This window comes from Salmo trutta, chromosome 10, assembly GCF_901001165.1.
Source record: "Salmo trutta chromosome 10, fSalTru1.1, whole genome shotgun sequence".
NCBI lineage: Eukaryota > Metazoa > Chordata > Actinopteri > Salmoniformes > Salmonidae > Salmo > Salmo trutta.
The window spans coordinates 20956842-20978158 of NC_042966.1; the positions used below are offsets into that span (position 1 = coordinate 20956842).

Here is a 21317-nt window from a genome sequence, read left to right on the forward strand (position 1 = left end):
CATGTCGCATATTAGTTAAGAAAATATATTATATATATACATTTCTGAATTCAAAATTAGAGTAGGACACAGAAAATCTATATTTCTAATACAACTTCACACTTGCGTTCTATTTTCCTGCAAAGACACGCGACTTTGACGGCTACAAAACCTGACGTCACCTTTGCGCGACACATCTTTGTCAGTGCACAAAATGGCGACATACTGTCTTACCGTTGCCCGGCTCCAGGTAAGTGACAGTTTTTCACACATTTTGTCGCATTTACGTACCATCGATGTGTGAGAGTTCACCTTCAAATACAAGTGAATGCACTTTGGATGTGGACCTGATGTCTTTATAAGATGTTTGTCTGAGAGAATACGATCATTCTTGCCGACTACCCAGGTCATCTTGTCCTAAGTCAAAGCTTCGTCATGAACTCAAGTTTGTCATTTCTACACAAATATGGCTTTTTAAAGCCAATTGTAATGTTGAAAATTGGATGAAGGTGCCCTAATGTACGATGTCTATGCGCTCTATATGTCATTTCAACCGAGGACACGTTTGTTGGTCGCAAGGTTAACGCAAGGTTAGTGCGCATAGCAACCGCACAAGGCGCTGGCAAGCACGACGCAGCATGTCCAGTGAAAACACGGTTAGACTAGTGTCCCGAGAGAGTGGTGTCATTAGAAAGCAGTTTGTCATACGATTCTTGACTTTCTGGTCTTTTTTAAAATATGTGGGGGTTTTTTCACTCTCAAGTCAAAATGGATTTATTTGCGTTATGTTAAGGTGTTTTTTTTTTATATTTAAAAAAAAATCTAATATCTGGAGCTGTTTGATCATAGATCTGTTTTCCTCCCCATACCTTTGAGTGACAGCACCTCTTTGGTGACACGGAAAGACAACAATACCTGTTTATTGCTGTATGTCTCAGCTGTTGTAGCTGTCAGTTGTATGCCTGGGTTCAGGGATTTTAATTGAATGACTCATTTAGTGCTGATTAGTGACTAAACATTAGAATTTTCCCGATAACTGTCTGTCTTTATTTGGCGTTGGCATGCTGGCAAACACATGCATACATTCTCGAATGCTTGTTTACCCCGCATTGTGCCAATTATATGATCTCATCTGGTTCCATACAATGAAAGGCCTTAAAGCCATACAATTCCACTGCTCCCATATAGAGGCACAGGAAGAGTTGTTTCACCTTGAGCTAGAATGAGTCTTTATGTGCTCAACAAGAAAATGTAAGGTTTTATTGGCAACTCCCACCCACATACTGCTCTCTATACACATACTTGTGCATAACTTTGTAATAAACCCACCCTTCCCTTTTTATGGTTTATTTCTTATTTCATTGCAGGTGCAGGCACACTTTTTAATCCAAGTTGTTTACTCATGGGCTACAGTACAGCAACCAAAGACTTATTTAAATCTAGGCCCAAATTATTTTGATGTTCACTTTTTTAAATGATTATTATCTCTGTCCCCAGCTTGCCCTGGGCCAGGGTGTGCGGCGCCTGCACGTGTCTGCAGCCTTCAATGCCAAGGCCAAAGTGTCAATGAGCCGCTTTGAGCCCAGCAACTACGTCAACTATGAGAAGCTCAATGAGAATGTCAACATTGTGCGCAAGAGGTCTGTATGCCCCTCTGTTTACACTAGAACATGTGCCTGTTTACACTAGAACATGTGCCTGTTTACACTAGAACATGTGCCTGTTTACACTAGAACATGTGCCTGTTTACACTAGAACATGTGCCTGTTTTCACTAGAACATGTGCCTGTTTCACTAGAACATGTGCCTGTTTCAGTGAGATGGGTGGCAGGCCTGTTCTATTGTGGTGCCATTCTGTTTCTGACTTAGCCAACTTCAATTTCTTGCCTAGGCAATGATGGGACTGTAACGCATGCTTTATGTTCAGTGTCAGCTGTACAATTAGAGCTACTTGTATCCCTTTACAGTAACTCTGCACACTCTCTGCCCTCCCTTTCAGACTCAACCGTCCCCTCACCCTCTCAGAAAAGATTGTCTACGGCCATCTGGATGACCCTGTGGGGCAGGACATTGCCAGGGGCCGTACGTACCTGCGTCTGCGGCCGGACCGCGTGGCCATGCAGGACGCCACAGCCCAGATGGCCATGCTGCAGTTCATCAGCAGTGGCCTGCCCCAGGTGGCCGTGCCCTCCACCATCCACTGTGATCATCTGATCGAGGCCCAGATTGGAGGAGCCAAGGACCTGGCAAGGGCAAAGGTGAGAGGTCAGGGGCAGGCCTCGAATTTCCCGGCGACAGCGATGGCCGTCTCCCCCCTTGTGTGGCCGTAATGCCCCCTAAAAAAAATCCATGCCTTGTGGCTGAGTATAATAATCTCTTGGCTGCCAATCGCTGTACTCCTAAGCACCTCCCTCATATGGCTCTCTCAGATATCTCAATTCTTATTGGCCAATGTCCATCACGTCATCTGGTCCTTATCACATTCCTCGCAGCTCTGAAGTAGACTACAAATGAAGATCCACACATTGGGGAAAGGTTGGGCAAAGGTGTGTGTCATTCTTATCTAATGTCGAGGCACACATTGAATAAGTTAGAACTGTCCACATTTACATTTCCTCAGTCAACAAGATGAGTAACGTATAGCAAAAGCACTAGCCTATGTCAATCTACTATCCCCCATAGTACAAAAATATACATTTTCTATTGGTCAGCTTGTCGTTCTGTACGATAAATAAATATTCCAAACAGAATCTGGAACAGTTGTGGGATGATGGATCCCAAATTCATAAAAAAACAAAAACTGTTTTAAAAGCAGTTGGGCTGGTGCAACAGATCAGAATGTTTAGCTTAATATGTTGATAAACTGTTAACTCTTCACAGTATAGGTGCAGTAGGCTATATGTGTGACTCTTCCAAAATGCAATTAGTGGCAAATGACAATATCCTTTAGAAAGAGGGAAGCTATTAAGCTGCAACTAGGATTGTGTCTGGCTGCTGGACAATGAAAGTTGATTGAGCGAAATGGCCTACTGGTTTCAATGATATGAGGAAGGGTTTATAAAATAATTCCCTCAACAGTCCTATGGCCAGAATTTGACTAGGCTATTTTGAAGTAAGGTAAGACATGCCTCATAAAATAAAAAGTCCAGGTTTGAAACATTTTATGGTTAAATGGCTTCAAAATACTGACTGACTCTGCTTAGATTGCAAGGTGGGTGACGTTGTGGTGCGCAACAGGCACTGGCCTATCTCAAGTATGTTGACAGAATCGAGCCTTTAGGTGTTAATATTAATTATCCTACATTATATTTTTCATTCAAGTTTGGCTACATTTTCTGGTGCCTCCATGTTGGTGTGGACATGAGGCTGTAGCCAATACGTATAGCCTATCACCTACACTTTGACATAGCTAATTATTTTAGTATGTTCTTTTTTCTTAACCAAAGAACACTAGCTTTTCTGTTTTCAAATGCATTTATTGGCTCTTTAGGTTAATGTCCTTGGTGACCTAGCAGGTTGGGCACCTCTGCAAGGCCAAATGACCTTGCCCCTAAAATCAAGATATTTCAGTCCTGGTAAGGGGGATGGAGGCAGGTAGCCTAGCTGTTAATAGCTTTGGGCTAGTAATGGAAAGGTCGCTGGTTCAAATACCGAGCTGGCTAGGTGAGCGACGTGCCCTTGAGCAATGCACTTAACCCTAATTGTTCATGTAAGTCGCACTGGATAAGAGCGTCTGCTCAATGACTAAAATGTAAAATCATCAGTCCTGGGGGATGGAGGCAGGACTAGGGAATAGAGTACCGGTAATAATAATATGTCCTTTTCTCTTGGTCCTTAGGATATTAATGCGGAGGTGTATAACTTCCTGGCCAGTGCTGGAGCTAAATATGGAGTGGGCTTCTGGAAACCAGGCTCTGGCATAATCCATCAGGTACAGTAACAAGGCTAATCTGAAATTACACTTTAAGGCACTATTTTTCCTAGTGTTGATTTATGGTAATGCTTTCACTTGAGTTTAGAATTACATTCCAATACAATGTTTATGAATGTATGTCCAGAATTCCATTATATGTTAATGTTATGTTAACAAGATATTGCACATTTTATAATGAAGTTCCATATTTGACTACCATATTGCATCATTTCAGATCATTCTGGAGAACTATGCCTACCCAGGGGTGTTGCTGATTGGCACAGACTCTCACACACCCAATGGTGGCGGACTGGGCTCCATCTGCATTGGAGTGGGAGGGGCTGATGCTGTTGATGTCATGGCTGGCATCCCCTGGGAGCTCAAGTGTCCCAATGTAAGTGTGACTCCCAGTTTGTATTTAACACAAACCTTTTTCCTGAAGTCCCAGTAATATAGTACAGTGGTATGTGTTTCTACAACTGATACTACATAAACCTCACTTAACCATGTTCTCCAACGGCAGGTTATTGGGGTGAAGCTGACAGGCAAGCTGTCAGGATGGACATCCCCCAAGGACGTGATCCTTAAGGTTGCTGGGATTTTGACCGTGAAGGGAGGTACTGGAGCCATTGTGGAGTACCACGGACCTGGGGTGGACTCCATCTCCTGCACAGGTCAGAGGGAGGACTTGGTTACCTCTGCACTCTACTGCACACTTCATGGGGGTTATGTAGTCAATAAGACAGTTCATAATCTATCTAGGATGGTGACCAGCTGATCTCTGGTCTAATATACTGTACTTCTGTTTTTTTGTGCTCCTCACACCATACATAATCGTCAAGTGTTTGCTATCAAGCCACACTAATTTTGTGTTGTAGAAATGCCTATAGTAACCTACAGACCATTGTGGGTTTTAGGAATGGCCACTATCTGCAACATGGGGGCTGAGATTGGAGCCACTACCTCTGTGTTCCCCTACAACCACCGCATGAAGACCTACCTGGAGAAGACTGGCCGTGGAGGTCAGTCAGTTCATGTCGTCAAACACGTCTATGTGTGTGATATGCAATGATCTCAGGTTATATGCTGAATATGTTTGTGGAAGTCCTGGGAATGCGTCCCAAATGGCATCCTATTCCCTATGTAATACACTATAAGGGGAATAGGGTGCCATTTTGGACGCTCCCCTGAAAGGGTTGTCATTTCTTTTTAAAGAGATGTTTGATCCATTTATCTGACCCGTTGCCCTCCCTATCATCTCAGACATTGCTGCCCTGGCTGACGATTATGCTGACCTGCTGGTTCCTGACGCGGGCTGTGAGTATGACTCAATGGTCGAGATCAATCTAGATGAGGTGAGTGCCCTCCCCTGCTCTTTCTCTCTCACACACCCCCCCACACACCCAACCTAACCATGCTACTTTTCTGTCCCTCCTAGCTGAAGCCCCACATCAATGGGCCCTTCACCCCTGACCTGGCCCACCCCATGGCAGACATTGGGGCCACGGCAGTGAAAAATGGCTGGCCCCTGGAAGTAAAAGTGGGTCAGTGCAGCCTTCAGATCCTTTTGACCTCATAGCTGGCCACTGGCTCTCACAACCATGTCTCTGTTTAGAGCTATTTTTGTGCTATTACTATATTATTAACTATACATCTGGCTTTAGCCTTATATACTGATCTATAGATTTTCTATTGAGAAAGTAGACATGCAGCAGGTGGCTCCTTAAGCTCTCTGTCCCCTCCCCTCAGGTCTGATTGGCAGCTGCACCAACTCCAGTTATGAGGACATGGGCCGCTCTGCCTCCGTGGCCAAACAGGCCCTGGACAAAGGTCTGAAGTGCAAGGCTGCGTTCACCATCACCCCCGGGTCTGAACAGATCCGCGCAACAATCGAACGAGATGGATATGTGAGTCAATGGGCACGGGCAGATGTCTAGTATAGGGGAAGGGGATATGATCAGGGATGTCTTGGGTGCTGGTCACTCTCCTACAAAATCAAGGTAACAGGATGACTGTTGTAAAATATTGTTGACATCCTCCTAAGAATCAAGGATGGTAACTTTGACACAGCTCTGCTCTCTAGTTTTAAGGGCATTATATATAGCCAATTTGTAATTGGAGCCATGGATGTTGATATCTTCAGCAGGAACTACTTCTACTAGCTGCTCCTAATTTGAAGCTGTATGTTCTGTAGTCCAAGATCCTTGGTGATGTTGGTGGAATGGTCCTGGCCAACGCCTGTGGACCCTGCATTGGACAGTGGGACAGGTAATAATTAGTTGACTTACTCATTTATGTTAAGAGTTGTTGGGGTGATCGTATTACTGGCAGTCATGAGTCATGACCGCAGTAAAATTTGATGTGACTGTTGAGTCATGGTAATCTCCTGTTATGCACTCTGGACATGCATTAGTAGTACGATCATCAGGTCGCTAATGCCTGGTACTCAGGGCTCTACTGTCCTTCAAACCACTCTGACATCAATGCAAATATAATCGCTAATCGCATCAAAACAGTATACACTTTTAAAACTCACTTCACTGTGATTGATCAATTTGAAGCAAAGTTCAACAGGTTGAAACTGAGTCTAAAACAGTTGTGGATGTTTCAAAGCCTAACAAAATTAAATGGACAGTGTTTTTCTAAGGTGATGATTCATTCAAAACAGCCATATGCATATTAGAGCTTATGCATAGGCCTATATTTCAGCCCAAGCCCCCACCCCCAAAAAAACTGAATTAAAATAATGATTGTGTCTTTATACAATACATGGCTTACTGCATAATATACATGACAGGAAAACATGTATATAAAAAAATAGGCTGACACAATACCTTTTAGCAACAGAATCTCACCACAGTGAGTTAATATCTCTACTCTCTCCTTCATTCCTTTCTCCAGTGTGCAGAGAGAGCGGCTGTCAATAGTTTAATCAAATGTTTCGTTGTGAAAATGTGTTACTGTTCACTTTCCCAAATTAAGCACTGGGTATCTGCAGGAACAGGTTTGGGTGAAATTTCACCTGTCGTGCAGCGAAATTACACAATTAGCCTATCCAACAGAGTGAAACATACCTGCAGGAAAGTGGCGTCTTCGCTATTTCAGTGTATACAGATGACATGTCGTCTTTTTTTGTCTTGCTCATTTAATAATGGGCCATTCTAAATCAAAACTAATTTAACGTATTAGTAAAGACTAGACTAAATGGAGAATAGTCTGATGGGTGAAAATATGAGGAAACGGCGTGTGCAGCCTGAGGCAAGGTACAGAGCGGCAGTTTTCTTTTCTTTGCGACTTTCTCAAGTCAATAGCCTATAGCCGCATCATGCAGCCCGTAGAATGCATTCAGACCCCTTGACTTTTTCCACATTTTGTTACATTACAGCCTTATTCTAAAATGGATTAAATAAAACCAATTCCTCATCAATATGCCATAATGACCAGGTGACATCTATTTTTTAGAAATGTTTGCAAATTTCAACAACGAAAAAAGATTGCTTATTTACATAAGTATTCAGACCCTTTGCGATGAGACTTGACATTGCGCTCCGGTGCATCCTGTTTCCATTGATCAGCCTTGATGTTTCTACAATTCAACTTGATTGGAGTCCACCTGTGGTAAATTCAATTGATTGGACATGAATTGGAAAGGCACACACCTGTCTATATAAGGTCCCACAGTTGACAGTGCATGTCAGAGCAAAAACCAAGCCATGAGGTCGAAGGAATTGTCCGTAGAGCTCTGAGACAGGATTGTCTCGAGGCACAGATCTGGGGAAGGGTACCAAAAAAAATTCTGCTGCATTGAAGGTCCCCAAGAACAGTGGCCTCCATCATTCTTAGATGGAAGAAGTTTGGAACCACCAAGACTCTTCCTAGAGCTGTCTGCCCAGCCAAACTGAGCAATTGGGGGGAGAAGGGCCTTGGTAACTCTGACAGAGCTTCAGAGTTCCTCTGTTGAGATGGTTGTCCTTCTGGAAGGTTCTCCCATCTTAGCAGCACTCCACTAATCAGGCCGTTATGGTAGAGTGGCCAGATGGAAGCCACCTCAGTAAAAGGCACATGACAGCCCGCTTGGAGTTTGCCAAAAGGCACCTAAAGGACTCTGACCATGAGAAACAAGATTCTCCGGTTTAATAAAACCAAGATTTAATTCTTTGGCCTGAATGCCAAGCGTCACATCTGGAGGAAAGCTTGCGCTCATTACCTGGCCAATACCATCCCTCTGGTGAAACATGGTTGTGGCAGCATCATGCTGTGGGGATTTCTTTCAGCGGCAGGGACTGGGAGACTAGTCAGGATTGAGGTAAAGAAGAACGGCGCAAAGCACAGGGATGCCTGATTACAACCTGGTCAGGACCTCTGACTGGGGCGAAGGTTCACCTTCCAACAGGACAACAACCCTAAGCACACAGCTAAGACATCGCAGGAGTGGCTTCGGGACAAGTCTCAATGTTCTTGAGTGGCCCAGCCAGAGCCCGGACTTGAACCCCATCAAACATCTCTGGAGAGACGTGAACATAGCTGTGCAGTGGCTCTCCGCATCCAACCTGACACAGTTTGAGAGGATCTACAGAGAAGAATGGGAGAAACTCCCCAAATACAGGTGTGCCAAGCTTGTAGCGTCATACTCAAGAAGAGTCGAGGCTGTAATCGCTGCCAAAAGTGCTTCAACAAAGTACTTGGTAAAGGGTCTGAATACTTATGTAAATGTAATATTTCAGTTTGGGGGGGGGTGACAACTTAATCCATTTTAGAATAAGGCTGTAAAATTAACAGTGGATAAAGTCAAAGGGTCTGAATACTTTCCGAATACACTGCATCTTTTGATTTCTAAGGTTTGTATCATTCACAACTAAAGTAGCAATTAACTCTAAATCTAGCGTACAGGACCATTTTTCTAATGATCATTTTTACACTCAACATAGCCACTTATGTGTATGCTCCTGAATGGGGAAAAATATCCTTTTTATTTTATTCAGCTAAGTTCAATTATATTCTTCTTACTATAAAATAATGGCACAGAATTTATAAGCATATCTTGTCTGCTAAATGAACAATCCTATGACCTGGTGCATAGCCAGATAACATGCAGTAGGCCAACACACATTCTGTTCTTCTGAAATGCATTATGATTTGAAGAAAATGTATCTTTAGACCTGCCTAAAATAAATGTATGGATATAGGGCTGACCCCATTTAGTCGATAGGCTTTTGGTCGACAAAGATTTCTTTAGTCACGCAAAAAGCAATAAATGGTGTACAAGACACTTGTCTGATTTCACGCCTTTGAGTGGACTAATTCATTGTGGTGCCATGGGGATGGCACGGTCCATCTCTAAGACGTGCTACTGAAGTTGTATATGGTTATTATATAAGAACAATGGTGCAACACTATAACGAAGCGCTTTCTCCCGCGTTAGTGTTCGCTGTCCACGGTTCTGAAACATCAGTGCGCTTTTGAATTGGCACCTTTTCCTAGACCATGTTGCTATGTGCATAATAGCAATGTTACCCAGCATATTGGTGGCGAACGAATGCGGAGGCAGCAGTGGAGTTACAAGACAGCATGGTTTACACAAGGTGCTTAAAGTACTTGAATTTGGCGCTCTGAAATTCAAGTACTGGAAGGCCTTAAAAATCTGACATTTTCTGAAGTTGGTTCTTGAAAAGTGCTTTTAAAATTAAAACAGAAAATGATCGAATATATTCTGAAAAATATTAGGAATGTATTGGTCTCGCGAATCAACTTTTAGGCAGACTACAGAGTTTGCTTTCCTCAGGTGTTTCTACCCACACTGCCACTCAGCAAGGCAGGTACAGAACTAACTGACTTAGGTGCTGCCGAACGTCACATCAATAGCTAAAATGCCGGGCAAATGTAGATTCAAGCCTGCCTGGCGTGATATTGATGTTTATGGAGGGGTTTTACCAGACTCAACCAGGGACGTAGTGGAGGAAAACTCCGCCCACGACACAGGCAGAGAGGACACAAACTACCTCAGCCCAGACCTACAGTGGCAGAGAGACTCCGCTGACAGTCAACATTTTTTTTTTAACATCCATCAACTCCTGCCGTGTCAAGACATCCCCCAAACAAACCCCCTGCCTGACTTTCAGAGAATTTAGAACTAGTAAATAGTCGCTGATATTTCAGTCTGATGTCTAGGTAGCTCAAGGGCTCCGGCTATTAGCCAGGTAGCTAGCTATAACTTGCTGGCTACAAGGATGAAGTAAGAAGCTAACATTACACGGAGCCTGACCTCAGCAGGAGCAGTTGACTGAAATTTATGCTAGCTATAATTAAGATGGGCTACTATAAGTTGTCATACCCAAATACCTTTTTTTTTATAGAGAGTAGTGAGCCCGACTGGTGAGTCAGGTTCCAATGAAAGAGATCGAGCGAGGAAGCAAGCAGGGAGATAGGTTAGTGGTTCCCAAACTTGGAGTCCCTAAAATTCTAAATAGGCTCCCGAGAGAGTCTTTAATCTTTATCAAACACATTCATAACTTGTTTCTTTTCAAATGGGTATAGAATGCAACATTTGAGTCAACTAAGGGCCTTTTACACTATCACTTTCATGTCATATTTGAAATATTAAGACAATTTAATATGTACACTGAGCAAAAATATTAACGCAACAATTTAAACGTTTTTACTGAGTTACAGTTCATATAAGGAAATCAGTCAACATCCTCAGTCCTGACTTACCACTCATGTAGTAAATAAGTAATGTAACATGTATTGAGTAGAACTTGTAAGTCAGTCTTTTTTTTTCATGAGGTTGTGGCGATATACTGCCATCTGTTTGCGACTAGAAACAATTGCATAATAGGAACTTACAGATTGATGGTCCTTTAAATATTGGTGCTTGAACAAGTACTTGAAAGTCCATGAATTTGACTTGCCACTGACTGTACGAACCCTGGAGACGAGAAAACAGCCATTGCCTTAAGAATAGTGAGAAAACCCTAACTTAATTAGGTCCATAATCAACTAACTGTTAAATGTGCCTGGCTTAATATCTCTCTCTCACGTGTGCCAGATCCTGCTTGTGTTGCCTGTTTGAGTGTTTGTTTAAACTTCTTATGGGCTAGCGTCCCAGCTGGCCAACATTCGGTGAAATTGCAGAGCGCCAAATTCAAAATACAGAAATGGTCAATTTAAACATTCATAAAAATACTAGTGTTATACATCGACTTAAAGATTTAACTTCTTGTTAATCCAGCCGCTGTGTCAGATTTCAAAAAGGCTTTACGGCAAAAGCATACCATGTGATTATCTGAGGACAGAGCCCCGCTTACAAAAGCATACAAACATTTTCAAGCCAAGTAGAGGAGTCACGAAAGTCAGAAATAGCGATAAAATGAATCACTTACCTTTGATCTTCATATGGTTGCAGTCACAAGAGTCCCTGATACACAAATTTGTGTTTTGTTCGATAAAGTCCCTCTATGTCCCAATCTTTTGTTGGAGTGTTTTTGTTCAGTAATCCACTGGCTCAAAGGCGGTCACGACATGCAGACGAATACATCCTAATAGTACCGGTAAAGTTTGTCGAAACAATGTTTATAATTAATCCTCAGGTTGTCTATTGTCTAAATAATCGATAATATTTCAACCGGAAAATAGTGTTTTCAATAGAAAGGGAAAAGCAACGAACGGCGCGCAATCGGTCACGAGCGCAAATGAGCTCTGCTTCATTCTGCATGCCACTTACAAAATGGTCTCATTTTTCAGAATACAAGCCTGAAACAATGTCTAAAGACTGACATCTAGTGGAAGCAATAGGAACTGCAATCTGGGTCCTAACCATTTAGATACTGTATAGGCATTCAATAGAAAAGTACACATCAAAAATATCCCACTTCCTGGATGGATTTTCCTCAGGTTTGCCTGCCATATCAGTTCTGTTATACTCACAGACATTATTTTAACAGTTTTGGAAACTTTAGTGTTTTCTATCCAATACTACCATGCATATGCATATCCTGGCTTCTGGGCCTTAGTAACAGGCAGTTTACATTCATCCAAAATTCAAAATACTGCCCCCTTACCCAAGAGGTTAATAGCCTACTGATTCCGTGAGCCTCAAGTGCTATTCTGTAATAAAGGCTTTACACTTTGTTTCATTAGAGTATTACTTGTTTATTTTGTGTTTACACTGTTCGAAATTGTCTCAAATAATATTTATAATAATGACCCATTTCTTGGTCTTATTGTTATTATAATGATCATAACTGTCATTGACATTAGTAGGCTTAGTATAGCAGCCTTAACCACCATCAAGCTGTAGGCCTAAGAGTGCGTCCTGTTTAGACTTAATACCATAACTTCAATACTTTAATATAGGCTACTGTAATCAAGCAATCATTCAGTCGTTCATGTCATTACACAGCATAAGTCATTCATGATTTTAAATGCAATCAAGCGTTTTAGTTTTTAAAATAACAAGGCTAACTATGAATATTTTGCATAAACAATAAATAAACCATTCCATGTCAGCAATTGCATTCACGAATGCATGCGACTGTTTTTAGTCTTTGCTGTAATAAAGGTCTGCACCCCCCCCCCCAAAACAAGTCTGGTACACTTATTTATTTAGTGTTTACATTGTTCCAAACCATCAGATAAATGATATTGTAATCTAACAGCACCTGTTTGGTACACATGCACACAGCGCTTGCTCCTTTTTTCTTGATCGCCAGTATTTTCCACAACTAGTGAAATTTATTCCACACATCTTACTTCCCTTTTACCTCCTGAGCAAGCAGTAAACGTTCCCCCGTTTTCAAGTTTTTGTCATGTCCTCTGCCTCCAATTTGCGATGCATACATCTCACGTAACGAGAGGAAGGGTTGCGGGAATAGGGAATGTTTTTCTTAACCTCTCTAGGGCGTGTGGGAGGCTACTGTCCCACCTGGCCAACATCCAGTGAAATTGCAGAGCGCCAAATTCAAAAACAGAAATACTCATAAAAATTCATAAAACATACAAGTGTTATACATCGGTTTAAAGATTAACTTGTTGTTAATCCAACCACGGTGTCAGATTTCAAAAAGGCTTTACGGCAAAAGCATACCATGCGATTATCTGAGAACAGCGCCCAGCAGACAAATCATTACAAAGTTACCAGCCAAGTAGAGGAGTTACACAAGTCAGAAATAGTGATAAAATTAATCACTTACCTTTGATCTTCACATGGTTGCACTCACAAGACTCCCATTTACTCAAATGTTTGATAAAGTCCCTCTTTATATCCAAAAACCTCCATTTTGTTCAGTAATCCACAGGCTCAAAGGCAATCACAACAGACAAAGTATCAGTAAAGTTCGTAGAAATATGTCAAACGATGTTTATAATCAAACCTCTTTGTTTTTAGTCATAATAATCAATAACATTTCAACCGGACAAAAGGTTCGTCAATATAAAAGGAAAACAAGAAAGGTGTGCTCTCGGTCGCGCACATAGAAAAACCTCGGACACTGAATGGTCCACTCATTCAAAGGGGTCTTACTCCCTCATTTTTCAGAATACAAGCCTGAAACAATTTCTAAAGACTGTTGACATCTAGTGAAAGCCATAGGAAGTGCAATTTGAGTCCTAAGTCAATGGATACTGTATAGGCATTCAATAGAAACTACAAAAATAAAAAAAATCCCACTTCCTGGATAGATATTTTTCAGGTTTTCGCCTGCCATATCAGTTCTGTTATACTCACAGACATTATTTTAACAGTTTTGGAAACTTTAGTGTTTTCTATCCAAATCTACCAATTATATGCATATCCTAGCTTCTGGGACTGAGTAGCAGGCAGTTTACTTTGGGCACGCTTTTCATCCGGAGGTGAAAATAGTGCCCCCTACCCTAATGAAGTTAAACAAATGAGGGATTCTGTAACAACTTTTGTCAAATGGCTGTAATTATTTTGCAGGTTCAGTAACATGGACAGCACAGTAAACACTGTTCTGTGCTGGTCGCTGCAGTAGGGAGGAGAGGGAGAGACAACGGGTGCTCGTCAGTCACTCGATGTCTCGATTTATTTTTTAACACTGCACAGGAAGTCTGAGCCCGCCCAGCACAATCAAATCAACTGCGGTTGGACTCCCTCATGTCTTTTTTAATTATTTCATCAAACAGTGCACTCAAAGCATAAGACAAGCTCAGTGCATATAGTTGATTAGGTTAAAACACATAGGATGTGTCTAAAAATGAAAAATACACTTTTTTTAAAATTTCTACCAATATATTGGTAGAACAGATTACTCGGTCACCCAATATTCATTTTTTTGTTTAGGATAGTCCTAAAGGGATATATTGTGGTGATTTTGTTCCAAAGGCGCAAAGACCCGCATCAGCAGCTTGTGTGGAGGCCTGGAGATGCTAAACGTGTTTGTTAATTAACATCAATTACTGTGAGAGCGGCAGAATTTGCATGACAATAACCAACTGACGAAATTTCATGACTGCTACAGCCCTATTCATGTTCATTCTGTTATTCATTTAGACTTAAATGTGTCTTAAGATATTGGGAGTGTTTCAAATAGCATCCTATTCCCTGTGTAGTGCACTGCTTTTGACCATGGCCCATAGTGCTTTGGTCAAAAGTAGTGCACTATATAGGGAATTAGGGTTCCATTTGGGATGGTGCTAAGTTGATGTTTCTGTTCAGGCGTGATGTGAAGAAGGGAGAGAAGAACACCATCGTCACATCTTACAACAGGAACTTCACCGCCAGGAATGACGCCAACCCAGCCACACACGCCTTTGTCGCCTCCCCTGAGGTACTTTTAGGACGCTAAATGCACCTTATTTTCTGACTTTCTCTTTTCTCACTCGCATAGAAATATTATACACTTGCACACACACCTTGCCTCTTTCCCTTGTCCTCTGCGCCTCCAGATCGTCACAGCCCTGGCCATCGCAGGAACCCTGGATTTCAACCCCGAGGTTGATTACCTTACGGCCGCCAATGGAGAGAAGTTCAAGCTGAAGCCCCCCAGTGCAGACGAGCTGCCCAAGTTGGACTTTGACCCCGGTCAGGATACCTACCAGCACCCCCCTGCCGAGGGTGGCTCAAAGCTGAGGGTGGACGTCAGCCCCACCAGCACCCGGCTGCAGCTGCTGGAGCCCTTTGACAAGTGGGCCGGAGGTGACCTGGAGGACCTGCAAATCCTCATCAAGGTCAGGGGTCAAAGGACAAACTGGGGTCTGTTCAGGAGGGTGCGACATTATAGAATGTTCGGATAGAAATGTATTCTGTAACTTAAGACTCCTTTTTAAAATGTGATCCTTTCCAGTCAACCTTACTCTTCTCCTTTTCCCATTCCACCATTCATGCTCTCTCTCCAGGTGAAGGGGAAATGCACCACAGACCACATCAGCGCCGCTGGTCCATGGCTCAAGTTCCGTGGTCACCTTGACAACATCTCCAACAACATGCTAATTGGAGCAGTCAACATCGAGAACGACGGCGTCAACAAGATCAAGAACCAGCTGACAGGAGAGTACGGCGGTGTGCCTGACGTCGCCCGCCATTACAAGGTAAGCGCCCTGGATGATGAACAATGACCCTTGACCCCTAGCTCAAACCACATCCTCACTTGAGATCAACAAGTGTACTTTTCACTCAAATTTTCCTTTTGAAAGTCTCTCGTTAAGATTCAGACCCTTTTTTTTCTATCCTTTTTTATAAATTTTTCTAAGAGGGATTGATATCGATTAGGCATTCCCTTAAACATTTGGCCATCAATGTATGAAACGGCAATTGATTAGGGATTTTAATGGTTTCCCGTATTATTTTTTTTACTCTCCTCACCTTCCTCCTCTCCCAGGCCAACGGTCTGTCGTGGGTGGTTGTGGGAGATGACAACTACGGTGAGGGATCCAGCAGAGAGCATGCCGCCCTGGAGCCCAGACACTTGGGAGGAAGATGCATCATTGTCAAGAGCTTTGCCAGGATCCACGGTAACTTACTACAAAATCCATGTAGGGCTGGGCGGTATACCGTATTTTACAATATACCGGTATTGATGCACGGACCGGTTTGGGTTTTTACTATACCTTCTGTAACGGTATTTGAATGTTTGTTAAATGGTCAATGCAGCACATGCAACAATGTTGATGACGACGATGTTTCCACTTTGATCTTAATATAAATCCACAAGCGTTCTATAATTACAATATTTGTTTTGTTTCTTAAATCAGCAAATGGCTAGTTTGTATTTTCTTAGCAAGTTAAGCTAAATTGTGTTAGCCATTAATGCTAATCGCTAACTAGCTAATAAAAGTACTGAGTCAGAGCAAACGTAGCTAGCTAATACAGCCTGATACCAGTGCTAGTGGAGGCCTAAATCCGCATGTTTGTGCAACAGTATCTTCTAAATCAAAGAGGAATAGGCGAAGCATGAATATGTTGACTACATGAATAAAGATTTAATGTAGGCAAAGATTATGGGGTCCCCTAGGAAACACTGAACATCACTTTGGTTACTACCCTGTCACAATAACTAGTCGACGGCATTTTCATTCATGTCAAACAACACTGTATTCAAAGTGACCACTATTTATATTCTAACTATAAAATAAACATTCTATTTCCATGATTCCAAAAGTTCACCCAAGTGTTTTGATCTAAATCGCAATTGCAACATTTGGTTAAAAATGAGGCCTTTTTTTTATTTTATTTTTTCATATTGTGAAAATTTTCAAATGAGTGCAGAAATTGATGTAAATGCAGGAAATTATTTTTGTTGAATTGAACAGTATAAAACGATCAGAATGGAGAAAGACCCATTGAAATCATTTAGAATGTATGTGTTGACACCCTAAGGTCACGCACTACTCATAAAGAAAATGTAGAACATTTTTATTAATCAAATACCGTCAAACATTTTAAATGTTATGTTTGGCCATATCGCCCAGCCCTATATCCACGTTAACTTACGTACAGGATCCACGTGAACTTACGTACAGGATCCACGTGAACTTACGTACAGGCTAAAGGGGACAGTTTGTGTGTAAGCAGAACATTGCATCTACATTGCTTCCCTCGCCAACTTCATTTTCAACATCCACCCAACTAACCTTTTTTCTTTCCTCTCTGCAGAGACGAATCTGAAGAAACAGGGAATGCTGCCCCTGACCTTCCAGAACCCCGCTGACTACGACAAGATCCGCCCAGACGACAAGATCTCCATCAAAGGACTTGCAACCTTCACCCCAGGAAAGGTGAGTGGCACTTACACCAATCTGTAGGCTTTTGTTCCAGCCTATTATGAACTAATCATGGTCTAAATGAGACTGTCCCATCAGAATCGCCCACCTCCAGATTAGGGTCTGGGACATTGTTTCCAGAAGGTTCACATGTCCAAATCTCTAATGGTGTATCCCTGCCCCTCCAGCCCCTGTCTACAGTAGTGAAGCACAGTGACGGCACCAAAGATGAGTTCCAGCTAAACCACACCTTCAACGAGACACAGATCGAATGGTTTCAGGCCGGCTCGGCCCTCAACAGAATGAAGGAGCTCCAGTAACTTGAGAGAGGGAAGAAGAGCTACGGCGACAGGGGGAGGGGTTGAGAGGACAGGGGACATGCTGTGTTTTAAAGATTTGGGACGTCTCGATAGTCTTGAATGGCTTCCTCCCTCTCCTTATGTTTATCACTGATCTGTAAGGTAAAAGTACTTTTTAATATGAGCTCTGTTTAACCAATCAGTGATGAGGGAGAGGAAGCGACTTAAGAGTTTTGAGACGTGGTAAAGAATAAAAGCCACACCCCTCCAATATGATGATTCCGGTCCAGTACAATCATCAACCACTGCATGTGACATCCACTGCCCTGCACTGTATAGACAAGTCAAACACAAACCACAGAACTTTTCATATGTAAGAAACACATCAAACTTTGCAGTACAGGAGTGTATACACACAGATGGGTACTACTGTAGTTGTTTTAAGGTACTGTGAGTTACTGTGGTAGACAGATAATTAACTGTCTGTCAGGCATGAATGTTGTCTCGCAGATACTGTATAAAAAGGGACACTTACCGTTAAGTGTCATACGTACACACCAACACGCTCTACTTTGAGAGGAACGGTAACCTAATACGCTGCCAACTGCAGCTCCTCCTGTTATCAGTTGTTCAAGGCTTGAAGTCTGTTTCAGTCAGTCCTGTAGTGGCTCACCTTGCCTCTGAGTTGCACCAGTCAAGCACTGTATCTGTTGCAGGCGGCACGATCTATCTGCGTTAGTGATCGAGTGTCCGCTTTGTCTTTTCTGCTCTATCCACACGCCGTACGATGTGTTTTGTTAATTTTGTTGTAGATTCTCCAAAATACAAAGAATAGAATATACATGCTGGTTAATACGAGGCAAATGGATTTATCTATATGTGTATGTTAACTCTTTGTAACAACAGCCCACCACTGAATAATAATACAACACAGGTCAAAGCTTCAAATATTTTAGTGATTGTATTTTCTTCTCTCTCAAAGCTTGGATGTGCATTGAAATGTTTAATGCGGTCTCCTCATAGAGAACAGTGTTGCTTGGACTACCAGACTCTTTCGCACTGTCCTGTGTATTTACATTTTTTGCGCTCTTTTATCTAATCTTACATGTTAGTGCCCAGAGTTTGTCCGAGTCAGGTTACGTGGCCAGGAAAAAAATCCTTGTCTTTACCACCGAAGTGAACCTGGTGTCAGACACCTAAAACACTCCATTGCTTAGCAGTGTATGGGAACTCTCTCTAACATACTAGCTAACTCTGCCTAGAAACATATCCGCAAGGAATTACACATTTTATGAATTTTTCTGTATTTTTATAAAACACATTTAAACATCAAATCCCAACTGCATTAAAGTTGAGTGACGATGTGCAGCAGCTTTCCGAGTCTGTGCTGTGTTCTGCTTTGCAATGGAAGAAATGGTACCATGGCCTCAATGTCTGTTCGATATAATTCCCTCACCCCCCCAGACAGGTCATGGCTAGAAGGGATCCAGCATTTGTCAAATTAACATCAGATTTGACTTTTCGTAGGAGGTTAGGACATAAGCAGCAGGTTCTGAGAATTAGGTTAGGAAAAGGGTTAGTTAAAATGAAGGGGGAAAAATATACTTTTGATGTTAATTTGACAAAAGCTGGATCCCTTCTAGCCTTGACCCCCTAGACAGCATGTACATGCCAAACAATCGCAGTCACTCATACTATCATCACCCCCCTCCTCCTGTCTACAGTATGGAAAGTGTCTGGATCCATGTGTATTTAAATGTCTTTTTCTGTGTTTTTTTTCTGTATTGCAGAAATGAGTGCTATCCAGTCGCAATGGGTTGTAAAATAAATTGACATTTCAATGACTATAGACACTGCCTCTGTGGTCTAAGTTGTGCTGTCTGGAGTAACTTTTTTTTTTTTTGTCTGTGTGGGAGGGAGATAACCCTCTCGGACAGGGTTTTTTGCACCATGTGATTATCTATTGTATTTTCCATCTCTATGCAGCATGATAGACAGTTGGTCACACTTCTCCAAATCCGCTGAGCCGAGAAGGGTGTAATTGCAGACCGCAATTCGGGGTGTTTTCTGGTATGGGCGTTTCTTAATATCAAGTTATACCCATTGATGCTAACCGTTTGGACAGCTGACGAAGAAAGCTGCAGTCATTAGATTTTGACACTGTCTGTACGTTCTTCCATATAGCAACCCCTATCTTTGTTCTCAACGTGTTAAAATAGATGCATTGCCTAACCAATTATTTATTTGAAGGTGACAATTTGATAGCCACAGATAACTGGGAAGCTGTAGCTACAGATAACTGGGAAGCTGTAGCTAGCTACTTGATATTGACATTAACGTTCCCGACGAGTATAAGTGAGAAGCTTTGAAGTTAGCATAAACAAAATGCCACGATGCTGTAATAGTTGCTAGGCTAGCCAGTCGGCTGATGTACTCTGGAACTTTTTAACTGGTTTCAACTGTAGCTAATTATAGATGAAGTTGTTTTGCGCCGACTGTACTTTGTATTCGCTACAAGTTAAACGTATGGAATGCTAAGTATGCGTAATTCTGACAATGCTTTGACGTGTGCAAATTGGTAATGTTTACATCCCTCAAGTCACTCGGCAGCACTAAAGTCGAAACACAGGACTGTACAGCTACAACTGCTGTGTGAAGAAATCGTCAGCAGACTAACTATTGTGACTCATTTACGTAGTCACAAAACAGTGGTGAGATATGAAAGTATGTGATCACGTTACATAATATGATGATGTGTAGGCCTAAAGCAATTTTACTGTGTTTATTTAAAGGGACAATATGCGAATGGTACTACCAATTTGAGGACTGTAAAATGATTGATATATATATATATATATATATATACATTGATTCATGAAAGATGTAACGTATACGCTTATCAACCGTCTTACCCCATCAACCCAAAATAGCTTGTTTACACCATTGTAATCAATGTAATTGTGAACGAACGCTGTATAGCTTCAAAACATGGTTAAAACTATCATTTTGATATCATGGATTGTCAGTCCTTGTATCCATAGCTCTGTATATGAATTTGAGTGGTTACATTTCTCCAGGCTCATCCCTCATCTAACAAAGGCAAGGTTATTGTATCAATTAAGGCAGGGGTGTCAAACGTCCGGCCCGCGGGCCGAATCAGGCCCGCAAAGGGGTTTAATCCGGCCCGCGAGATGATTTTGTAAAGTATAAAAATGAGCTGCAATTTTTCAATAAAAGAAACTGCTGTTCCAATTGCGTCCACTGGATGGCGCAATAGCAATTGTGTTAAGCAAGCAAACCGTTTATAACGGAGCAGAGCAAGTAGGTCAAGCAAGTGCAGCCAGTCCAGATGAGCTACTTCGTTTTGCCCGCGATATTTATTACGGCTTCTACTTTTAACATTTTGTGCTTTGGCACCATCATTGCCCCAATAATGTCTCTGTCAAAAAAGAGAAAAGTGGACGAAGAGTGCAGAGTGTTCCAAGAAAAATGTTCATCCTCCTATTTATTCACGGAATTGAATGGGAAAGCTGTATGTTTGGTGTGTTCACAGCATGTTGCAGTGCTGAAAGAGTATAACCTTCGTCGCCACTATGTGAGTCTTCATGCCGACAAATATGACAACTTTCAAGGACAGCAGAGAAGAGAGAAGGTGAATGAACTGTTGGCGGGTCTGAAGAAACAGCAGTCTGTGTTTACTCACAGCCGAGACATCAGTGACGCTGCAGTGAAAGCTAGCTACCTCATTGCTAATGAAATCGCAGTGCCTTCAAAACCATTTATCGAGGGTGAATTTGTAAAAACATGCATGATGAAGGCAGCGGAGATTGTGTGCCCTGAAAAGCGCCAGGCTTTTGCAAATATCAGCCTGACAAGAAACACAGTTGCAGACAGGATTTCCGATCTTTCAG

At 42.0% G+C, this 21317-nt stretch overlaps 1 protein-coding gene across 1 annotated transcript; it reads left to right on the top strand.

Annotated features, from left to right (window-relative positions):
- Window positions 1–152: 152 nt before the first annotated feature.
- On the top strand, window positions 153–19255 carry LOC115201323 (aconitate hydratase, mitochondrial). Its single transcript, XM_029764853.1, has 17 exons — window positions 153–229; window positions 1477–1619; window positions 1979–2237; window positions 3818–3910; window positions 4128–4286; window positions 4416–4566; window positions 4810–4914; window positions 5156–5247; window positions 5331–5436; window positions 5642–5799; window positions 6087–6160; window positions 14565–14676; window positions 14795–15076; window positions 15245–15436; window positions 15727–15859; window positions 17001–17122; window positions 17296–19255. The coding sequence occupies exons 1-17, from the start codon at window positions 194–196 to the stop codon at window positions 17425–17427; spliced, it is 2349 nt and encodes a 782-aa protein (XP_029620713.1). The 5' UTR covers window positions 153–193; the 3' UTR covers window positions 17428–19255.
- The last annotated feature ends 2062 nt before the right edge of the window (window positions 19256–21317 follow it).